Below are 19,292 nucleotides of genomic sequence, written 5' to 3'. Positions count from 1 at the left end.
ACTGGAAATAAATATATTAAAAAATGTTTTAATAAATGAACTATGACCTAGTATAGTTCAAAGGTCAGTATGATGCGCAGGACCAAAACGTAGCGTCTACGCAGATCGCTACGACCAAACAGCCGAGCGGGCGCAGCCAAACGAGGAGACGACTGACCCATAAAAAGATGGCAGAAAAAAGAAAGAAGACAGATCATTTTCACCACGAAAGTTTCTTTCTCCTCAAGAGAAGACTTCTCACACTACTGCCCCTAAGACAACTACGAGGGGAGTTGACATATATAAACGAGGGGAGTTGACACATATACGAGGGGAGTTGACACATAAGACGGGAGTTGACACATATAACGAGGGGAGTTGACATGTGTAACGCGGTGAAGGAGTTTTGTGGTGAAAAAAGTGACGCTGCAAAGCTGGTATCAGTGATCACACGGCTTCTGCTATGAGCGGTCGTCGCAAAAGCCAACTCAAGGCGGCAGAGTCCGGAATTGAAAACAATATCTAAAGAACTCAAGTATCATACTAACAACACTAATATTCCATCTGTCTATCCCCAACTGAATTAACTCCCCACCTATCTCATCAGAATATTTGTAACAGAATAAGCAGATAACGTAGCATTTCCCTGTTCATATCTGCGACTTGCAATTTAGAATTTGTCAATAAAACTATGCTATGACACAAACTACAGTTTAATAGACTGCTGTGCTCCTAAAAAGAGCAGCATTTGTGGCTCATAAACCTCACAGACACTGCTTTGCTCTTTAAACATTTTTATGATGGTGAATTTTTCAATCAAATATCTTCCGTTTGATAATGCCCAAAGCGGGATTCGAACTCTCCCTCTGGGGTCTTCAGGAGGTTTCAATCAGGTTGTCTGTTACAGCGATTCTCGACTGGCCCGCACCGGCCCGGGATCGATCCCTGGCCATGGCACATTGCTTTTAACTTGATTTCATTTATCGGAGTTGAATCTTGTTTGATTTTTTGAAGACGTTTCAACCTCTCATCCAAGAGCCGTTCTAGGCAGATTTGATGATATGACGCTCATAGGTTATATAGCCTTTTCTTTTTGGGGGGAATGGATTGGAGGCTGCTCCAACATTGACGTTTGGACTGTGACAAAGCAAAATGGACAACCTCCACCAGAATAAGTGTTTCAAGAAAATAAGTTTGAGTTGTATTAACTTCAAAAGGCCATTTTCTTGCACTGCTCTCGCTTACGGCCATACCACCCTGAGAACGCCCGATCTCGTCCGATCTCGGAAGCTAAGCAGGGTCGGGCCTGGTTAGTACTTGGATGGGAGACCGCCTGGGAATACCAGGTGCTGTAAGCTTTTTGCACTCCTCCACTGGGTCAGCAGAGGCCGCCAGTGTTCCTGATAATTATCCAGCCAGATGTTATTCACTTCTTAAGTACTTCTAACATTGAGATTTAATGTTGCACTATTGTACATCGTTTTAGATTTAATATTTAACTCCTGTACATAGTTTGGGATTTAATGTTGCACTGAGATTTAATGTTGCACTATTCGGTTCGATTCCCGGCGTATTCCCTCGGAGGTCGTATCGGGCCTTACTGGCCTGTGGGACACGTTGTTGTGACTATGTCTCTCGACTGGTCTGGGAACGCCTGGGGATCCCCCCGGATGAGCTGGAAGAAGTAGCTGGAGAGAGGGAACTCTGGGCCTCTCTCCTTAGGCTGCTGCCCCCCGACCCTACCCTGGATAATTGGTGGAGGATGGATGGATGCCAAAATCACTTCAGCATCCAGGTCTGGGAACAGCAACTCAAAACAGATCAAACTTTATGACTGTAGGAGCTCCGCCAAGCCTCTGAAACTGAATTGAATGTATATTTAAATAACTTTAAAACATTTTAAATACTACATCTGCTTCCACCTACTATTAACACACTGTTTTTATTCTTTCTGTTAAATGGGGAACTTTCAAAAAGGTGTTTATCCACAGTTATAAAGATAAACTTTAATGGGAAGGTGAATGTTGTCTTATCATATGTAAAATATATAACAAAGTTCATCCATGATTAAACTTATATCTTCAAGGATTATCCACATTAATCCGGATAGATAATAGAAAATATTTAACATCACAATGATTTTTATAATCGAAAAACTAAAGTAAATCAGGCCCTTCCTCTTATTATGGGGTTACTGGAAATGTCTCTTTATTGTATAGGGACAGAGAAAACTTCATTTTGTGGGTGTGTAATTTACCTATTGTATTGATTTGTCCTTAAAGTCTAATGGTGGCCAGCAAGGCCGCTGGGCTCGTTCAGCCCCAGAGGTTTCACACACTGGGCCCCTGGGCCCGGAACCCTTGGGCTCCCCCCTGGGCCCTGGACTTATCTCCATACACTGTATAAATGACTGATGCAAATGCACATCTGTCCGTCCCAGGGAGACGGGCCCCTCAGCTGTGGAGCTCCTTCAGGTTTCTTCTTTTCCTTAAAAGGGGGTCAGGCATCAAATTCAAAAAGAGTGAATAATTATCATTTTAAACATTAAACATCTTGAATTTAAAGCTTCAAAAGCAAAGTGTTTGTCTATGTTCTCTTTCCCATTGGAACTACTCCTTGTAGAAATGATTTGGAAAAAGAAAGACTTTTAAATGACTTTAAACCGACTTTGAGGAGCCTCACAAACATGAAACGGATCAGAACTGGGAGGTCTGGGCTTTGGTGCCTGCTTATATGAAAATCAAATGAAATAAAAATGCAGCCAAACTAAAGTTCAGTGATGAGCTGTTTTATTGATGAGTAACACTGACAAGCTGTAGGTTTGCTGCTGCCTCATCTGTGGTCGGGATGCAGATGTGGACCTCACGATCATCATCATTCCAGCTGTGAACGGACGCCACGGTAGAGGAGCTCAGATGGAAGGATGAGGACAGACGACACATTAATGGTTTTTATTCTTGGTTTGTGACTGTCCCAGTGAGACCAGTCCACTGTTTGGAAGTAGTTAAATCCAACCTCTACTCTGAGCTTCAGGCAGCAAACACGACAGTGGAAAACGGCTGTGCAAATATATTTTGGAGGACAAAGTTCAGCTGCTCTCTGGCGTTTGTGTAATGCAGCCTGGCTTTACCTGGACAATCAATGATGTTCAGCAGCGGCCTCAGCAATGATGAAGGCCCCTGATTACATAACAGGTTGTCCTTCCCTTTTGTGAGGAACTTTCCTTCCTCCTCAGTCTCCTTCCTTCTGAAGAGTGAGCGCAGGCTTCACCTTCATGGTAAATGGTACTGGACTGGAGACGCTGGACACAAATGCAGGATGGGGAGGAGATCCATGCAGGTCAGTCAGGACACATGGGAGCAGTGGAGACCCCCAGAGGAAGAGGACTCTCTGTCTCCCAGGGTCCAGAAACATGTCTTCTACGCTTGAATGTACACCTATAGCAGCACTTTAATATGCACCATTTAAAGATGAACCTAGACCCTTTGGGAAGGTTTTTCCAGCTTCCATCATTTGTAGGTGCTGTTGGAGCACTAATAAACTAATGATTACACAGAAGCAGCACATCAGAGATAAAGAACAAACAAAAGCAAAGTCCAGCACCTTGTAGGGGAGGATATTTTGTAAAAGCCTCGGCTGCCGTTGCACCGTCGGGGCTTTGGGGGCCAAACAGCGAAGCAGGAGAAGGTGAGTGCACAGCATCACGACAGTCGTCATGACGAGGGGGTTATGCTCAGTTCCCTCACCGCTGTGGTTGGTGTGTGTTGAGGCACAAGTGGTTGCAGAGCAGCAGAACAAACACTAACCAAGATGCTCTTTGCCTTCTGCTTCTGTCTTTGTTCACTAAGATGAACGCCACCCGGTGTGTCTGGATTTTGTCCATAATCATCTGCGTGGCCAGAGGCCATGTGGGGAACGACATTGGTCAAAACCAGAAGGAGCAGGACACCTCAGCTGACAACAGCACTGAGAGCCTTTCACTGGTCACTGCAGCCAACAGAGAGTTTGCCTTCAGGCTGTACAGGAGCTTAGCTGCTAACCCTGACTCACAAGGCAAGAACATCTTCTTCTCCCCAGTCAGTGTGTCTGTCGCCTTGGCCGCTTTGGCGGTCGGAGCGCGTGGAGAAACCCACCGACAGCTTTTCAGAGGTTTGGCTTTCAACAGCACCTGGCTGAGCCAGACGGATGTAGACCAGGCCTTTCAGAGCCTCTTTGAAAAGACGAAGAAGGCGTCCAATGAAGTCACCAGTGAAGGGACGGCTGTATTTATGGACAACCTCTTCAAACCACAGCCTGAGTTCCTGGACACCTTGAAAAAGTCCTACTTTGCAGATGGATTCAATGTTGATTTCACCAAAAGCAGCGAGAGCGCCAACACCATCAACAAGTATGTGGAGGAGAAGACCAGTGGGAAGATTGACAAACTGGTAGAAAGTCTAGATCCGACAACAGTCATGTATCTAATCAGCTATATCTATTTTAAAGGTAAACACCTGGATGTGGTGCGATTTAGGCGTGTTTCTTGTTCATTTGAAAGTTTTAACTGTCAACCACAAACTGTGATTCCATGACTTGTAAAACAGGAAAATGGGAAACTCCGTTTGATCCAGATCTGACCAAGGAGGACTTATTCATGGTGGATGAAAAGACCAAGGTTTGAAGTCCACAGTCTTCGGCAAAACCTTCAACCGAATCTCATTTACAAACATGAAACTTTGAATTTTCAGGTTCCAGTTCAGATGATGAATATTGAGAAGAGATTTGAAACCTATCGTGACCAGATGTTTAACACATCGGTCCTTCACCTCCCATTTAACAGCTCTCACTCCATGTTGCTGCTGTTGCCGGACGACATGGCAAAACTGGAGAATGCAATTTCTGCCGCTCATGTTACCAAATGGCTGAAATGGATGAAATACAGGTGTGGAAACGGAGACTCAACGGCTAACTCTTGGTTATTGATGTGGCGGTTGGCTCCTGTCCGTCACCTCATGGTTGTGTCTGTCCCATATCTGTTCCCCAGGAAATACAGTGTTTATATTCCCAAATTCTCCATCAAAACGTCATACTCACTGAAGACTGTGTTGACTGAAATGGGGATGGTAGACATGTTTGGTGACAGAGCAGACTTGAGTGGTATTGCAGAGGGGCAACAACTGGCAGTCTCAGAGGTAAAGATGGAAAACAGGAACAGCATCAACAATGAGCACAGATTTCTTTCTGACAATTGATTATGTCTGGTATTTCTTGTAGGTTGTCCATCAAGCTACCCTGGATGTTGATGAGGCTGGAGCCACTGCCGCAGCTGCTACAGGCATCGCAATAACACTTTACTCTTATAATTATGTTCCAGTCCTGAAGTTCAATCGTCCCTTCATGGTTATCATCACTGACCACAGCTCAGATAATATCCTCTTCATGGGCAAGATTACCAACCCAAACATCTGATGCACTAAATGCCTGTTTTGCACAATAAGAATTGCATCACATATAAAGAGCCTTACAAAAGAAACATTTGCCTTGTAGAGTCTCACTTTATTCCTCCTTAGAATGTTTCTGAATCAGCTCTAAAAATAAAATAGGTGCTGAAGAGCACAATTTTAATCTGGTTTGATACAACACAGCACTGGATGATCTCAGCTGAAGATCCTGGAGCTGCCATATGTATTTACCCACGTATAATGCTGCCTGCTAAAGTATAACCACACAGAGAGGCCTGCATACACGTGCAACGCTATTGTGGAACGACGGGGGCGCACAGTCCAGGAAGGCCAGATGAATGTGACGTAATCATCTGTGTGGTTGAGAACGCCTTCAGTTCTCTTGTTAGAATCTTGACCCAGGTGTCGTCCACATATCTGAACCAGTGGCTTGGGCCGGTTCCTGTGAAGGATGTCGGGCTCGGGTTTCAACCTTCTCCCAGTATACTGTAGACTGGCAACTATGGGAGATACTGGTGAGCCCGTTGCACCACCATGGTTCTGCCTGTAGAGGCCTTCTCTGTACTGGAGGTAGTGGGTGTTCCAACACAGGTTCCAGTATGGTGCAGATTTGGGCCGGTGTTAAGTGTTCTGTCTGGAAGGTTCTGTCTGGTGGTTGTGGTCTCTGTTGTCTCGGTGGTGCACGTGACGCGTCCAGTGGCTTTGATGTAAAGCACAGCAGCCTTTTGGGTTGTAAGCTTTGATTCAAAGAAAAAAAGTCTTTCTCCTAAAGTGTTGCTGCTACACCTACAGACATTAATCGTTAAAGGTTAAGCTGAAACCTTCACTCCACCAAGACAACTCATCTCTCTCCAACTGCAGATTTTTTTTCCAGAATCAGATCTGCCGCCTCATTCTTTGACCCCCCCACCGAGTATCACCCTCTAAGAGAGACAAGCTTCGTACTGACGTGCACGCTCGTTAAAGGTCCAAAGGTCAGTAACTGGGAGATGATGGTTGGGATCAAGTTGAGCTCTGCTGGCAGCTCTACCAGTCTAAATGTTTTCAATATGAATCCAATTCTGCTAATGTGGTGGCGCTTCTTCGTGTCAGTGCAGACTCGTGCGCGGGGCTCGTGCACATGAGGGTTAGGCTGGTTTGATGCAAGTCACAGTGAAGCGGGTGGGGGCGGGGCTTGTGTAGCATGTGCCGGCCCCTCTCAAACTGTAGCCTAACTGGGCCTTGCTCACGCCCTGATGATTGGCGGGGGCGTGAGCCCCTCACCTGTGCTAGTCTGGGCTGGGGAGGGGGCGAGGCAGAACTTTCCTCTTTCTCCATATGAGGCTGGAGCAGCGAACGGATCTGTTGATGACTGTTTGAGTGTGTGTGGTCATGGCAGTGGCTTTTTTGTTGTTTCTGCTTCAGGCTGCAGAAGATGGGGTGCTGCTGTAGTAAGACTGAGGAGTGGAGAGACAGCGACAGCGACAGCAGCGACAGCATCAGCGGCATCGACAGTGACATCAGCAGTCTGTCAGACATCCTGCACTACAGTGGATGGAGCACGAAGACGGTGGAGCACAGGCAGCACACCACCGCAGGAACCCAGCATGCATGGTTGGATGCAGAGCTTAAAGGAGACAGCAGATGTAAGGAGGAACCTGAGGTTCTTAGGAACCCAACACGTGGTGTCGGGCCCACCCTTGATTCAGATCCCTGTGTGGCGCTGCCCAGACTGAGCACAGGCGGAGAGGAAAACACTCCAGTTGTGTCAAAGCCGTCCAAACCGGTCCAGTCAACTCTTGTTGGGCCGCTGTCCGTTGCCTTCATGGTGACTGAGGCATCAGGTGACCATCAGAGGCCGAAGGTAGATCCAAAACCCCAACGCGATGAAAAGGGCGGCGAGGAGTTACATGTGTTAACGACGGCTCCGCCTCAGGCCTTCAAAACAACGACCCGCAGCGTCGGCTGCATGTGCGACATTGATGCTGATGACCTTGAGCAAGAGCAGAGCCAGTGTGCAACAGCAGGAGCAACAGATGAGTCCATCAACCGTGCTGCAAACCAGGTTATTAACACCTCCTCCTGGACCAGACCCTGGTTCATTATACAACCTCCTCCTGGACCAGACCCTGGTTCATCCCAACACCTCCTCCTGGACCAGACCCTGGTTCATCCCAACACCTCCTCCTGGACCAGACCCTGGTTCATCCAAACAACACCTCCCTCCCTCATGACCAGACCCTGGTTCATCCCGAACACCTCCTCCTCCCCTGGACCAGACCCTGGTTCATTCCAAACACCTCCTCCTGGACCAGACTCTGGTTTATTCCACACACCTCCTCATGGACCAGACGCTCCACCAAACGTCTCCCAGCATCTCCACGTCCCACCACCGTCACTGTGCACTGTTAGTAACAATGCGTGGACGTCTCCTGCTTCTGTGGCTGACAGTTGATCATCTCTGGCCAATCTATGATGTTCAGAGTTCTCTTTTCCTGGTCATTTAAATAGATAAATCTAAGTGTACATGCACCATATGTCCAGCAGGTGGCAGTGTTGGTTTTATAAAGTAGTTCCAGATTTCCTACCGTGCAGGATACTGCAAACAGAAATGATCTGAATTGTCTTCAAAAGATCACAGCTTATATGGGTAGAGATTTCCCTCTCCTCATCCCTCTCTGTGTCTTACTCACCATCATTGTTCGCCTCTGAAACAAGCCTCCAAAATCAATTTGTCACTTTCCTTTATTCTTTCTTTATTTACACATCACCATTTTACAGGAATATTATTACAATTATTGTGTTAAAGCCATATTTCAATGTACAGCTTTGCATGAAAATATACAAAAATAAAGTTGGATCTGTTGTATATCTGCCTCCCTTTGTCTCGCTGTTAGGAAACGGTGCCTGATTTCCTGTTGCGCTTTGCTCGACTTGTGGCTGAAAAGCGGATAAACTCAAAGTGTTTGCTCTGGTCCATGTTGGGGAAGGGAGGGGGGCCTGCGTGGAGCCTCTTGATGAAGTGACCTCTCTTTGGTTCTGCCTTGTCCTGGAGGCTTTGATGGGCCTCCCTTTCCGACTGAAGGCAACGTACCAGCCTTCATACTTGGCATTCTGCAGAGCTGTGTAATTGTTTTCCAGCACTATCTCTGAGAAGATGCACTCCCTGCTCCGACCGTTGGGCTGGAACACAGAAAGGTTCTCCATTAATCCATTAACTGTCCCATCTGGACATTACAGACGGGAGACAGCTAAAGACGTGTTTCTGAGCTACAGCAACTAGTGGAGCAGGTAACTGGGCCCCTTTTGAGAACCCCCAAATGTCCCCGTAGCAGCTGTAACGGTACGTTAGTAGTGACGGTACCACCAGCTCAGCTAAAAGGAGGCTACAGGTTCAAACACAGACATGTTTTGGTTCTGAATTTTGATAGTTGATCCCACTCCAAACACTGGCTGCCAGTGAGGATGGATGCAGGTTCCAGGGATCCACAACGGCTGACGGGAGTGTTTGCACTAATGGGAAGTCCCATCAACCAGTGGGGTTAATGACCCAGAGCCAGACTCAAGCAGCTTTCTGGTCACCTCTGTAGAAGGTTTCCACTGCACAAATGTGGTGCAGCAGACCAGGATGGTTTTCCAGAGAAGAAGAATAAAAAATCTGTCTGAATGAAGTCTGTCCTGGATCTGCTTCAGGCCCATGTGGACCCCGAGGAAGCTCTGAGACCAGGACAGAACTCAGCATGATGGTTTTATGACTATAGCTTCTTCTGTTGGTCGACAACATCTTGATGAACCATCCTGTACGGGGTCAAAGGTCATGCCTCTGATGTCGTCACTGACAGGAAACAGGTGAACATCAACCCTACTGAAACGTTCAGGTGAGGGGCTAATGTCTCATTATCAGTGTTTTCTACAGCAAGTGTGTGTGTGTGAGAGAGAGAGATAATTATTATATTGTTATCATTTAAATGCATTTGTATGTTTAGCACCTAAGTGCATGAAGAAGAAACAGTGTTTTTCACCTCTCTTGATTTCGTACACTTGTCCAGAGCACCAGATTTACTGTGAGATTGTTATCTGAAACCCTAAAGCATCTTGGGAGAAGGTGAAAATTCCACATGGATAATGAGCTAATGTGAATAAAGGAAGGAGGTTTGCAGAGGAGCAGCAGAGCGACGGAGGGTGTTCCAGAGTGAACTGCTGCTCGCTCTCCCTTGCAAGGTACCTGTGTTTGTGTCTTTTGTTGATTCACGCTGGGTTTTGCTGGGTTGCTCTGTTTCAACTCGAACATCCAGCCTGGAAGTAACAAATGCTGGATTAACTTTTCAGCATCATGGTGGGTCAGTAGCTTCCTGATCTTTGTGATGTTCCTCAGGTGAAAAAGGCACTTCTAGAGACTAATTTAATGTTTGAGTTGAAGGAGAGATTTGGATCAAAAGTTACTCCTAGATTCCTCACAGAGAGACTAGATGTTAATGAGATACCATCTAGAGTGATCATGTGATCTAATCTATCCCTGAGAGGTTCAGGACCAAACACCATGACCTCAGTTTTTCCTGAGTTAAGGAGGAGGACATTTGAAGATATGCAGGACTTTATGTCTTTAAGACAGGTCTGGAGCTTCACTAACTTCTCTGTCTCCTCTGGTTTCATGGATAAATAAAGCTGAGTGTCATCAGCATAACAATTAAATTTATCCCATGCTGTCGAATAATGTTCCCTAAGGGAAGCATGTACAAGGTGAAGAGGATTGGTCCAAGTACAGAACCTTGAGGAACTCCATGGCTAACCCTACTGTATGAGGAGGGAACACCATGGACATGAGCAAACTGGTATCTATCAGATAAATGTGATCTAAACCAGTCTAGTGCTGTCCCTTTAATCCCAATCACATGTTCCAGTCTCTGTAACAGGATGCTGTGTTTAACTGTATCAAAAGCAGCACTGAGGTCCAGCAGAACCAGCATAGAAACCAGTCCATGATCTGAAGCTATGAGAAGATCATTAGTAACTTTAAGAAGTGCTGTTTCTGTGCTGTGATGAGCTCTAAAGCCTGACTGAAACATCTCAAACAGGCTGTTCCTCTGCAGGTGCTCCAGTAACTGAGTCACCACCACCTTCTCAAGAACTTTAGAGATAAAAGGAAGGTTGGATATTGGCCTATAATTTGCTAATACATCAGGATCCAGTGATTTTTTAAGCAACGGCTTAATCACTGCCACCTTGTAGGACCGGGGTACATAACCTGTCACTAAAGAACAACTGATCTGGTCCAGGATAGAACTGCCTATCAATGGTAAAACATCCTTCAACAGGTGTGTTGGGATGGGATCTAAAAGACACGTGGTGGTCTTGGATTTCTGAATTAGCGATGACGCCTCAGAAAAATATATAGGGCTGAAGGAGTTTAAGGGCTCGTTGGAGACCCTGTATGTTCCCACAGTCAGCACATCTGGTGATGGTCCAGTTGTTGGGATGGCCTGGTTAGCTTTCTCTCTGATAGCTAGAACTTTATCAGTGAAGAAGCTCATGAAGTCTTCACCACTAAGGGAAGAAGGGATACGTGGATCTAAAACACTGTGACTCTTGGTTAATTTGGCCACAGTGCTGAAAAGAAACCTGGGGTGCTCTTATTTTCCTCAATTAAAGAAGAAAAATAAGCTGTTCTAGCCTTGCGGAGGGCCTTTTTGTAAACTAATAGACAGTCTTTCCAGGCTACATGATAGCTGTCTATTTTACAAGAATGCCACTTCCTTTCCAGTCTTGTACACTTTCTGCTTGAGGGTCCTGATATGTGAATTATACCAGGGGGCACACCTCCTCTGATTTACTATTTTCTTTTTCAGGGGCAACAGAATCAAGCGTGATTCTCAGTGAGGTTGCTGCACCTTCAGCAATAGAGTCAACCTCAGCAGGGCTAAGATTATAATGACTGATCCCTGGGGAAACACACGGTGGTCCTGGGATCAGCACAGGGATCACTTCCTTAAACTTAGCTACAGCATTATCTGAAAGACATCTGCTATAGTAAGACTTTGTTCTGAGGATAGAAGAATCCTTAATCATAAATGTAAAGTGATCAAAGAATGGTCTGACAGTAGTGCGTTCTGAGGGAACACTGACACATGTTCTACCTCAACACCATAAGTCAGGACAAGATCTGGGGTGTGGTTGAAGCTGTGAGTTGGTTGGTTTATCTGCTGGAGGAAACCAACTGACTCAAGTAATGAAATGAAGCCATTTCTAAAGCTGTCATTTATAACGTCCATATGGATATTAAAGTCTCCAATGATAATGACTTTGTCTGTTCTAAGGACCAAGTCAGATAAGAAATCAGAGAACTCAGACAGGAACTCTGAATGTGGTAATTAATAACTTGGAGTGATAGATTGCTGCCACTCCCCCTCCTCGACCAGTAACACCAAGACCACAACTCTACATCCTGGTCTGGACCCTGGGTTGTCAAGTCACTTTGGGTCTCATAAAATTAGCCAAATTACTAGAAATGAGAGAGGCACCATCCCGTGGGGATGGACACCTTCTCTCCTAATCAGACCAGGTTTTCCCCAAAAAGTGTTCCAACTGTCTATAAAGTCCACCTGGTTATCGGGGCACCTCCGTGACAGCCAGCGACGAAGCGACGACATGCGGCTAAACATCTCCTCGCTGGCCAGATTGGGGAGGGGACCAGAGAATGCTACGGAGTCCCACATCGTTTTTGCGTAGTTACACACCGACTCCAAGTTAATTTTGGTGACCTCGGGCTGACGAAGCCGGGTGTCGTTGGCTCCGACGTGAATAATAACTTTACCAAATTTACGTTTCCGTCTCGCCAGCAGCCGTAAATTTGCTTCTATGTCGCCCGCTCTGGCCCCCGGAATGCTCTTAACTATGGTCGCTGGAGTCGCCAATTACCAGGGTCGGTTTCTCAGCGGGTGTGTTGCCGAGTGAGGAAAGCGGTTAGCCACGGGAAGCGGGTGGTGGGGCACCGTGGGCCTTTATTTGGGGCTCCGCTTCCTACGAACCGTCACCCAGCCGCCCTGGCGAGCCGGCTGCTGCCGGGGGACCGCTAGCTGAAGCTACGCTAGGCGGCTCCGCAGCAGCTAGCTTCTCCTGGCTACCTGACGCAACTCCAGCTAACTGAGGAACCGCGTCTCAAGATCGCTAAGTCTCGCCTCCATAGCCGTAAATAAACTACACTTTCTGCACCTATTCCCTTCACTAAAGGAGGCAGAGGAGTACTAAAGATTTCACTCGCTGAACAGACAAAGACACCGGGTGAAACAGACGGTGATGCCATGCTAACGCTAATAATCGGTGGAGCCCTGTATTTGTTTAATATGGGTTGTTTCTCACTGTTGTTATCGGGTGACTAGAATGTCCCAAGTGTTCAAATTTTAAGTAAAGTGAATACAACACACCAAGTGTTCAATATTAAGTGAATACAACACACCGTGCACAATGCAACCAACGAACGATTGAGAAGACAGGAAGTGACGCAATACGTTACCAGGAGGAAGTAAAATGGAGACTCAACGGCTAACTCTTGGTTATTGATGTGGCGGTTGGCTCCTGTCCGTCACCTCATGGTTGTGTCTGTCCCATATCTGTTCCCCAGGAAATACAGTGTTTATATTCCCAAATTCTCCATCAAAACGTCATACTCACTGAAGACTGTGTTGACTGAAATGGGGATGGTAGACATGTTTGGTGACAGCAGACTTGAGTGGTATTGCAGAGGGGCAACAACTGGCAGTCTCAGAGGTAAAGATGGAAAACAGGAACAGCATCAACAATGAGCACAGATTTCTTTCTGACAATTGATTATGTCTGGTATTTCTTGTAGGTTGTCCATCAAGCTACCCTGGATGTTGATGAGGCTGGAGCCACTGCCGCAGCTGCTACAGGCATCACAATAACACTTTACTCTTATTATGTTCCAGTCCTGAAGTTCAATCGTCCCTTCATGGTTATCATCACTGACCACAGCTCAGATAATATCCTCTTCATGGGCAAGATTACCAACCCAAACATCTGATGCACTAAATGCCTGTTTTGCACAATAAGAATTGCATCACATATAAAGAGCCTTAAAAAAGAAACATTTGCCTTGTAGAGTCTCACTTTATTCCTCCTTAGAATGTTTCTGAATCAGCTCTAAAAATAAAATAGGTGCTGAAGAGCACAATTTTAATCTGGTTTGATACAACAAACACTGGATGATCTCAGCTGAAGATCCTGGAGCTGCCATATGTATTTACCCACGTATAATGCTGCCTGCTAAAGTATAACCACACAGAGAGGCCTGCATACACGTGCAACGCTATTGTGGAACGACGGGGGCGCACAGTCCAGGAAGGCCAGATGAATGTGATGTAATCATCTGTGTGGTTGAGAACGCCTTCAGTTCTCTTGTTAGAATCTTGACCCAGGTGTCGTCCACATATCTGAACCAGTGGCTTGGGCCGGTTCCTGTGAAGGATGTCGGGCTCGGGTTTCAACCTTCTCCCAGTATACTGTAGACTGGCAACTATGGGAGAGACTGGTGAGCCCGTTGCACCACCATGGTTCTGCCTGTAGAGGCCTTCTCTGTACTGGAGGTAGTGGGTGTTCCAACACAGGTTCCAGTAGGGTGCAGATTTGGGCCGGTGTTAAGTGTTCTGTCTGGAAGGTTCTGTCTGGTGGTTGTGGTCTCTGTTGTCCCGGTGGTGCACGTGACGCATCCAGTGGCTTTGATGTAAAGCACAGCAGCCTTTTGGGTTGTAAGCTTTGATTCAAAGAAAAAAAGTCTTTCTCCTAAAGTGTTGCTGCTACACCTACAGACATGAATCGTTAAAGGTTACGCTGAAACCTTCACTCCACCAAGACAACTCATCTCTCTCCAACGGCAGATTTTTTTTCCAGAATCAGATCTGCCGCCTCATTCTTTGACCCTCCCACCGAGTATCACCCTCTAAAAGAGACAAGCTTCGTACTGACGTGCACGCTCGTTAAAGGTCCAAAGGTCAGTAACTGGGAGTTGATGGTTGGGATCAAGTTGAGCTCTGCTGGCAGCTCTACCAGAGTCTAAATGTTTTCAATATGAATCCAATTCTGCTAATGTGGTGGCGCTTCTTCGTGTCAGTGCAGACTCGTGCGCGGGGCTCGTGCACATGAGGGTTAGGCTGGTTTGATGCAAGTCACAGTGAAGCGGGTGGGGGCGGGGCTTGTGTAGCATGTGCCGGCCCCTCTCAAACTGTAGCCTAACTGGGCCTTGCTCACGCCCTGATGATTGGCGGGGGCGTGAGCCCCTCACCTGTGCTAGTCTGGGCTGGGGAGGGGGAGGAGGCAGAACTTTCCTCTTTCTCCATGAGGCTGGAGCAGCGAACGGATCTGTTGATGACTGTTTGAGTGTGTGTGGTCATGGCAGTGGCTTTTTTGTTGTTTCTGCTTCAGGCTGCAGAAGATGGGGTGCTGCTGTAGTAAGACTGAGGAATGGAGAGACAGCGACAGCGACAGCGACAGCGACAGCGAAAGCATCAGCGGCATCGACAGTGACATCAGCAGTCTGTCAGACATCCTGCACTACAGTGGACGGAGCACGAAGACGGTGGAGCACAGGCAGCACACCACCGCAGGAACCCAGCATGCATGGTTGGATGCAGAGCTTAAAGGAGACAGCAGATGTAAGGAGGAACCTGAGGTTCTTAGGAACCCAACCCGTGGTGTCGGGCCCACCCTTGATTCAGATCCCTGTGTGGCGCTGCCCAGACTGAGCACAGGCGGAGAGGAAAACACTCCAGTTGTGTCAAAGCTGTCCAAACCGGTCCAGTCAACTCTTGTTGGGCCGCTGTCCGTTGCCCTCTTGGTGACTCAGGCGTCAGGTGACCATCAGAGGCCGAAGGTAGATCCAAAACCCCAACGCGATGAAAAGGGCGGCGAGGAGTTACATGTGTTAACGACGGCTCCGCCTCAGGCCTTCAAAACAACGACCCGCAGCGTCGGCTGCATGTGCGACATTGATGCTGATGAACTTGAGCAAGAGCAGAGCCAGGGTGCAACAGCAGGAGCAAGAGATGAGTCCATCAACCGTGCTCCAAACCAGGTTATTAACACCTCATCCTGGACCAGACCCTGGTTCATTATAAACATCTCCTCCTGGACCAGACCCTGGTTCATTCCTAACACCTCCTCCTGGACCAGACCCTGGTTCATTCCAAACACCTCCTCCTGGACCACACCCTGGTTCATCCCAAACACCTCCTCCTGGACCAGACCCTGGTTCATCCCAAACACCTCCTCCTGGACCAGACCCTGGTTCATCCCGAACACCTCCTCCTGGACCAGACCCTGGTTTATTCCAAACACCTCCTCCTGGACCAGACTCTGGTTTATTCCACACACCTCCTCATGGACCAGACACTCCACCAAACGTCTCCCAGCATCTCCACATCCCACCACCGTCACTGTGCACTGTTAGTAACAATGCGTGGACGTCTCCTGCTTCTGTGGCTGACAGTTGATCATCTCTGGCCAATCTATGATGTTCAGAGTTCTCTTTTCGTGGTCATTTAAATAGATCAATCTAAGTGTACATGCACCATATGTCCAGCAGGTGAAAGTGTGGTTTTATAAAGTAGTTCCAGATTTCCTACCGTGCAGGATACTGCAAACAGAAATGATCTGAATTGTCTTCAAAAGATCACATCTTATATGGGTAGAGATTTCCCTCTCCTCATCCCTCTCTGTGTCTTACTCACCATCATTGTTCGCCTCTGAAACAAGCCTCCAAAATCAATTTGTCACTTTCCTTTATTCTTTCTTTATTTACACATCACCATTTTACAGGAATATTATTACAATTATTGTGTTAAAGCCATATTTCAATGTACAGCTTTGCATGAAAATATACAAAAATAAAGTTGGATCTGTTGTATATCTGCCTCCTTTTGTCTCGCTGTTAGGAAACGGTGCCTGATTTCCTGTTGCGCTTTGCTCGACTTGTGGCTGAAAAGCGGATAAACTCAAAGTGTTTGCTCTGGTCCATGTTGGGAAGGGAGGGGGCCTGCGTGGAGCCTCTTGATGAAGGTGACCTCTCTTTGGTTCTGCCTTGTCCTGGAGGCTTTGATGGGCCTCCCTTTCCGACTGAAGGCAACGTACCAGCCTTCATACTTGGCATTCTGCAGAGCTGTGTAATGGTTTTCCAGCACTATCTCTGAGAAGATGCACTCCCTGCTCCGACCGTTGGGCTGGAACACAGAAAGGTTCTCCATTAATCCATTAACTGTCCCACCTGGTATCGGGGCACCTCCGTGACAGCCAGCGACGAAGCGACGACATGCGGCTAAACATCTCCTCGCTGGCCAGATTGGGGAGGGGACCAGAGAATGCTACGGAGTCCCACATCGTTTTTGCGTAGTTACACACCGACTCCAAGTTAATTTTGGTGACCTCGGGCTGACGAAGCGGGTGTCGTTGGCTCCGACGTGAATAATAACTTTACCAAATTTACGTTTCCGTCTCGCCAGCAGCCGTAAATTTGCTTCTATGTCGCCCGCTCTGGCCCCGGAATGCTCTTAACTATGGTCGCTGGAGTCGCCAATTACCAGGGTCGGTTTCTCAGCGGGTGTGTTGCCGAGTGAGGAAAGCGGTTAGCCACGGGAAGCGGGTGGTGGGGCACCGTGGGCCTTTATTTGGGGCTCCGCTTCCTACGAACCGTCACCCAGCCGCCCTGGCGAGCCGGCTGCTGCCGGGGGACCGCTAGCTGAAGCTACGCTAGGCGGCTCGCGCAGCAGCTAGCTTCTCCGGCTACCTGACGCAACTCCAGCTAACTGAGGAACCGCGTCTCAAGATCGCTAAGTCTCGCCTCCATAGCCGTAAAAAACTACACTTTCTGCACCTATTCCCTTCACTAAAGGAGGCAGAGGAGTAACTAAACATTTCACTCGCTGAACAGACAAAGACACCGGGTGAAACAGACGGTGATGCCATGCTAACGCTAATAATCGGTGGAGCCCTGTATTTGTTTAATATGGGTTGTTTCTCACTGTTGTTATCGGGTGACTAGAAGTCCCAAGTGTTCAAATTTTAAGTAAAGTGAATACAACACACCAAGTGTTCAATATTAAGTGAATACAACACACCGTGCACAATGCAACCAACGAACGATTGAGAAGACAGGAAGTGACGCAATACGTTACCAGGAGGAAGTAAAATGGAGACTCAACGGCTAACTCTTGGTTATTGATGTGGCGGTTGGCTCCTGTCCGTCACCTCATGGTTGTGTCTGTCCCATATCTGTTCCCCAGGAAATACAGTGTTTATATTCCCAAATTCTCCATCAAAACGTCATACTCACTGAAGACTGTGTTGACTGAAATGGGGATGGTAGACATGTTTGGTGACAGCAGACTTGAGTGGTATTGCAGAGGGGCAACAACTGGCAGTCTCAGAGGTAAAGATGGAAAACAGGAACAGCATCAACAATGAGCACAGATTTCTTTCTGACAATTGATTATGTCTGGTATTTCTTGTAGGTTGTCCATCAAGCTACCCTGGATGTTGATGAGGCTGGAGCCACTGCCGCAGCTGCTACAGGCATCACAATAACACTTTACTCTTATATGTTCCAGTCCTGAAGTTCAATCGTCCCTTCATGGTTATCATCACTGACCACAGCTCAGATAATATCCTCTTCATGGGCAAGATTACCAACCCAAACATCTGATGCACTAAATGCCTGTTTTGCTCAATAAGAATTGCATCACATATAAAGAGCCTTAAAAAAGAAACATTTGCCTTGTAGAGTCTCACTTTATTCCTCCTTAGAATGTTTCTGAATCAGCTCTAAAAATAAAATAGGTGCTGAAGAGCACAATTTTAATCTGGTTTGATACAACAAACACTGGATGATCTCAGCTGAAGATCCTGGAGCTGCCATATGTATTTACCCACGTATAATGCTGCCTGCTAAAGTATAACCACACAGAGAGGCCCGCATACACGTGCAACGCTATTGTGGAGCGACGGGGGCGCACAGTCCAGGAAGGCCAGATGAATGTGATGTAATCATCTGTGTGGTTGAGAACGCCTTCAGTTCTCTTGTTAGAATCTTGACCCAGGTGTCGTCCACATATCTGAACCAGTGGCTTGGGCCGGTTCCTGTGAAGGATGTCGGGCTCGGGTTTCAACCTTCTCCCAGTATACTGTAGACTGGCAACTATGGGAGATACTGGTGAGCCCGTTGCACCACCATGGTTCTGCCTGTAGAAGCCTTCTCTGTACTGGAGGTAGTGGGTGTTCCAACACAGGTTCCAGTATGGTGCAGATTTGGGCCGGTGTTAAGTGTTCTGTCTGGAAGGTTCTGTCTGGTGGTTGTGGTCTCTGTTGTCCCGGTGGTGCACGTGACGCGTCCAGTGGCTTTGATGTAAAGCACAGCAGCCTTTGGGTTGTAAGCTTTGATTCAAAGAAAAAAAGTCTTTCTCCTAAAGTGTTGCTGCTACACCTACAGACATGAATCGTTAAAGGTTACGCTGAAACCTTCACTCCACCAAGACAACTCATCTCTCTCCAACGGCAGATTTTTTTTCCAGAATCAGATCTGCCGCCTCATTCTTTGACCCTCCCACCGAGTATCACCCTCTAAAAGAGACAAGCTTCGTACTGACGTGCACGCTCGTTAAAGGTCCAAAGGTCAGTAACTGGGAGTTGATGGTTGGGATCAAGTTGAGCTCTGCTGGCAGCTCTACCAGAGTCTAAATGTTTTCAATATGAATCCAATTCTGCTAATGTGGTGGCGCTTCTTCGTGTCAGTGCAGACTCGTGCGCGGGGCTCGTGCACATGAGGGTTAGGCTGGTTTGATGCAAGTCACAGTGAAGCGGGTGGGGGCGGGGCTTGTGTAGCATGTGCCGGCC

General features: G+C 47.2%; 3 protein-coding genes, 2 long non-coding RNA genes and 1 other non-coding gene across 16 annotated transcripts in view; 4 read left to right on the top strand and 2 right to left on the bottom strand.

The window, feature by feature from the left end:
• The window catches only part of LOC130525213 (uncharacterized), a 129,779-nt gene that overhangs the window by 16,736 nt on the left and 93,751 nt on the right, over positions 1–19,292 (bottom strand). The window lies entirely within an intron of this gene.
• On the top strand, positions 1,219–1,337 carry LOC130526594 (5S ribosomal RNA). Its single transcript, XR_008950805.1, has one exon. It is a non-coding gene; the product is annotated as a 5S ribosomal RNA (ribosomal RNA).
• Positions 3,530–5,491, top strand: LOC130525220 (serine protease inhibitor 2.1-like). 2 transcript variants are annotated; one of them, XM_057031728.1, is made up of 6 exons: positions 3,530–3,666; positions 3,828–4,464; positions 4,563–4,633; positions 4,707–4,900; positions 5,003–5,150; positions 5,233–5,491. In XM_057031728.1, the coding sequence occupies exons 2-6, from the start codon at positions 3,828–3,830 to the stop codon at positions 5,425–5,427; spliced, it is 1,245 nt and encodes a 414-aa protein (XP_056887708.1). In that variant the 5' UTR covers positions 3,530–3,666; the 3' UTR covers positions 5,428–5,491. The 2 variants fall into 2 exon arrangements, with proteins under 2 accessions (XP_056887708.1, XP_056887707.1); XM_057031727.1 differs by lacking the exon at positions 3,530–3,666 and adding an exon at positions 3,680–3,736.
• LOC130525240 (uncharacterized) lies at positions 8,127–12,885 on the bottom strand. Its single transcript, XR_008950435.1, has 3 exons — positions 12,853–12,885; positions 9,625–9,695; positions 8,127–8,582 (listed from the first exon to the last, which is right to left on the bottom strand). It is a non-coding gene; the product is annotated as an uncharacterized LOC130525240 (long non-coding RNA).
• LOC130525228 (uncharacterized) lies at positions 12,068–15,953 on the top strand. Its single transcript, XM_057031742.1, has 4 exons — positions 12,068–12,689; positions 13,018–13,163; positions 13,246–14,403; positions 14,835–15,953. The coding sequence occupies exon 4, from the start codon at positions 14,845–14,847 to the stop codon at positions 15,856–15,858; it is 1,014 nt and encodes a 337-aa protein (XP_056887722.1). The 5' UTR covers positions 12,068–12,689; positions 13,018–13,163; positions 13,246–14,403; positions 14,835–14,844; the 3' UTR covers positions 15,859–15,953.
• LOC130525238 (uncharacterized) lies at positions 17,219–18,169 on the top strand. The gene is made up of 3 exons (XR_008950432.1): positions 17,219–17,359; positions 17,687–17,832; positions 17,915–18,169. It is a non-coding gene; the product is annotated as an uncharacterized LOC130525238 (long non-coding RNA).

Source organism: Takifugu flavidus, chromosome 5 (assembly GCF_003711565.1).
Source record: "Takifugu flavidus isolate HTHZ2018 chromosome 5, ASM371156v2, whole genome shotgun sequence".
NCBI lineage: Eukaryota > Metazoa > Chordata > Actinopteri > Tetraodontiformes > Tetraodontidae > Takifugu > Takifugu flavidus.
This window is presented reverse-complemented; position numbering and strand designations above follow the sequence as displayed.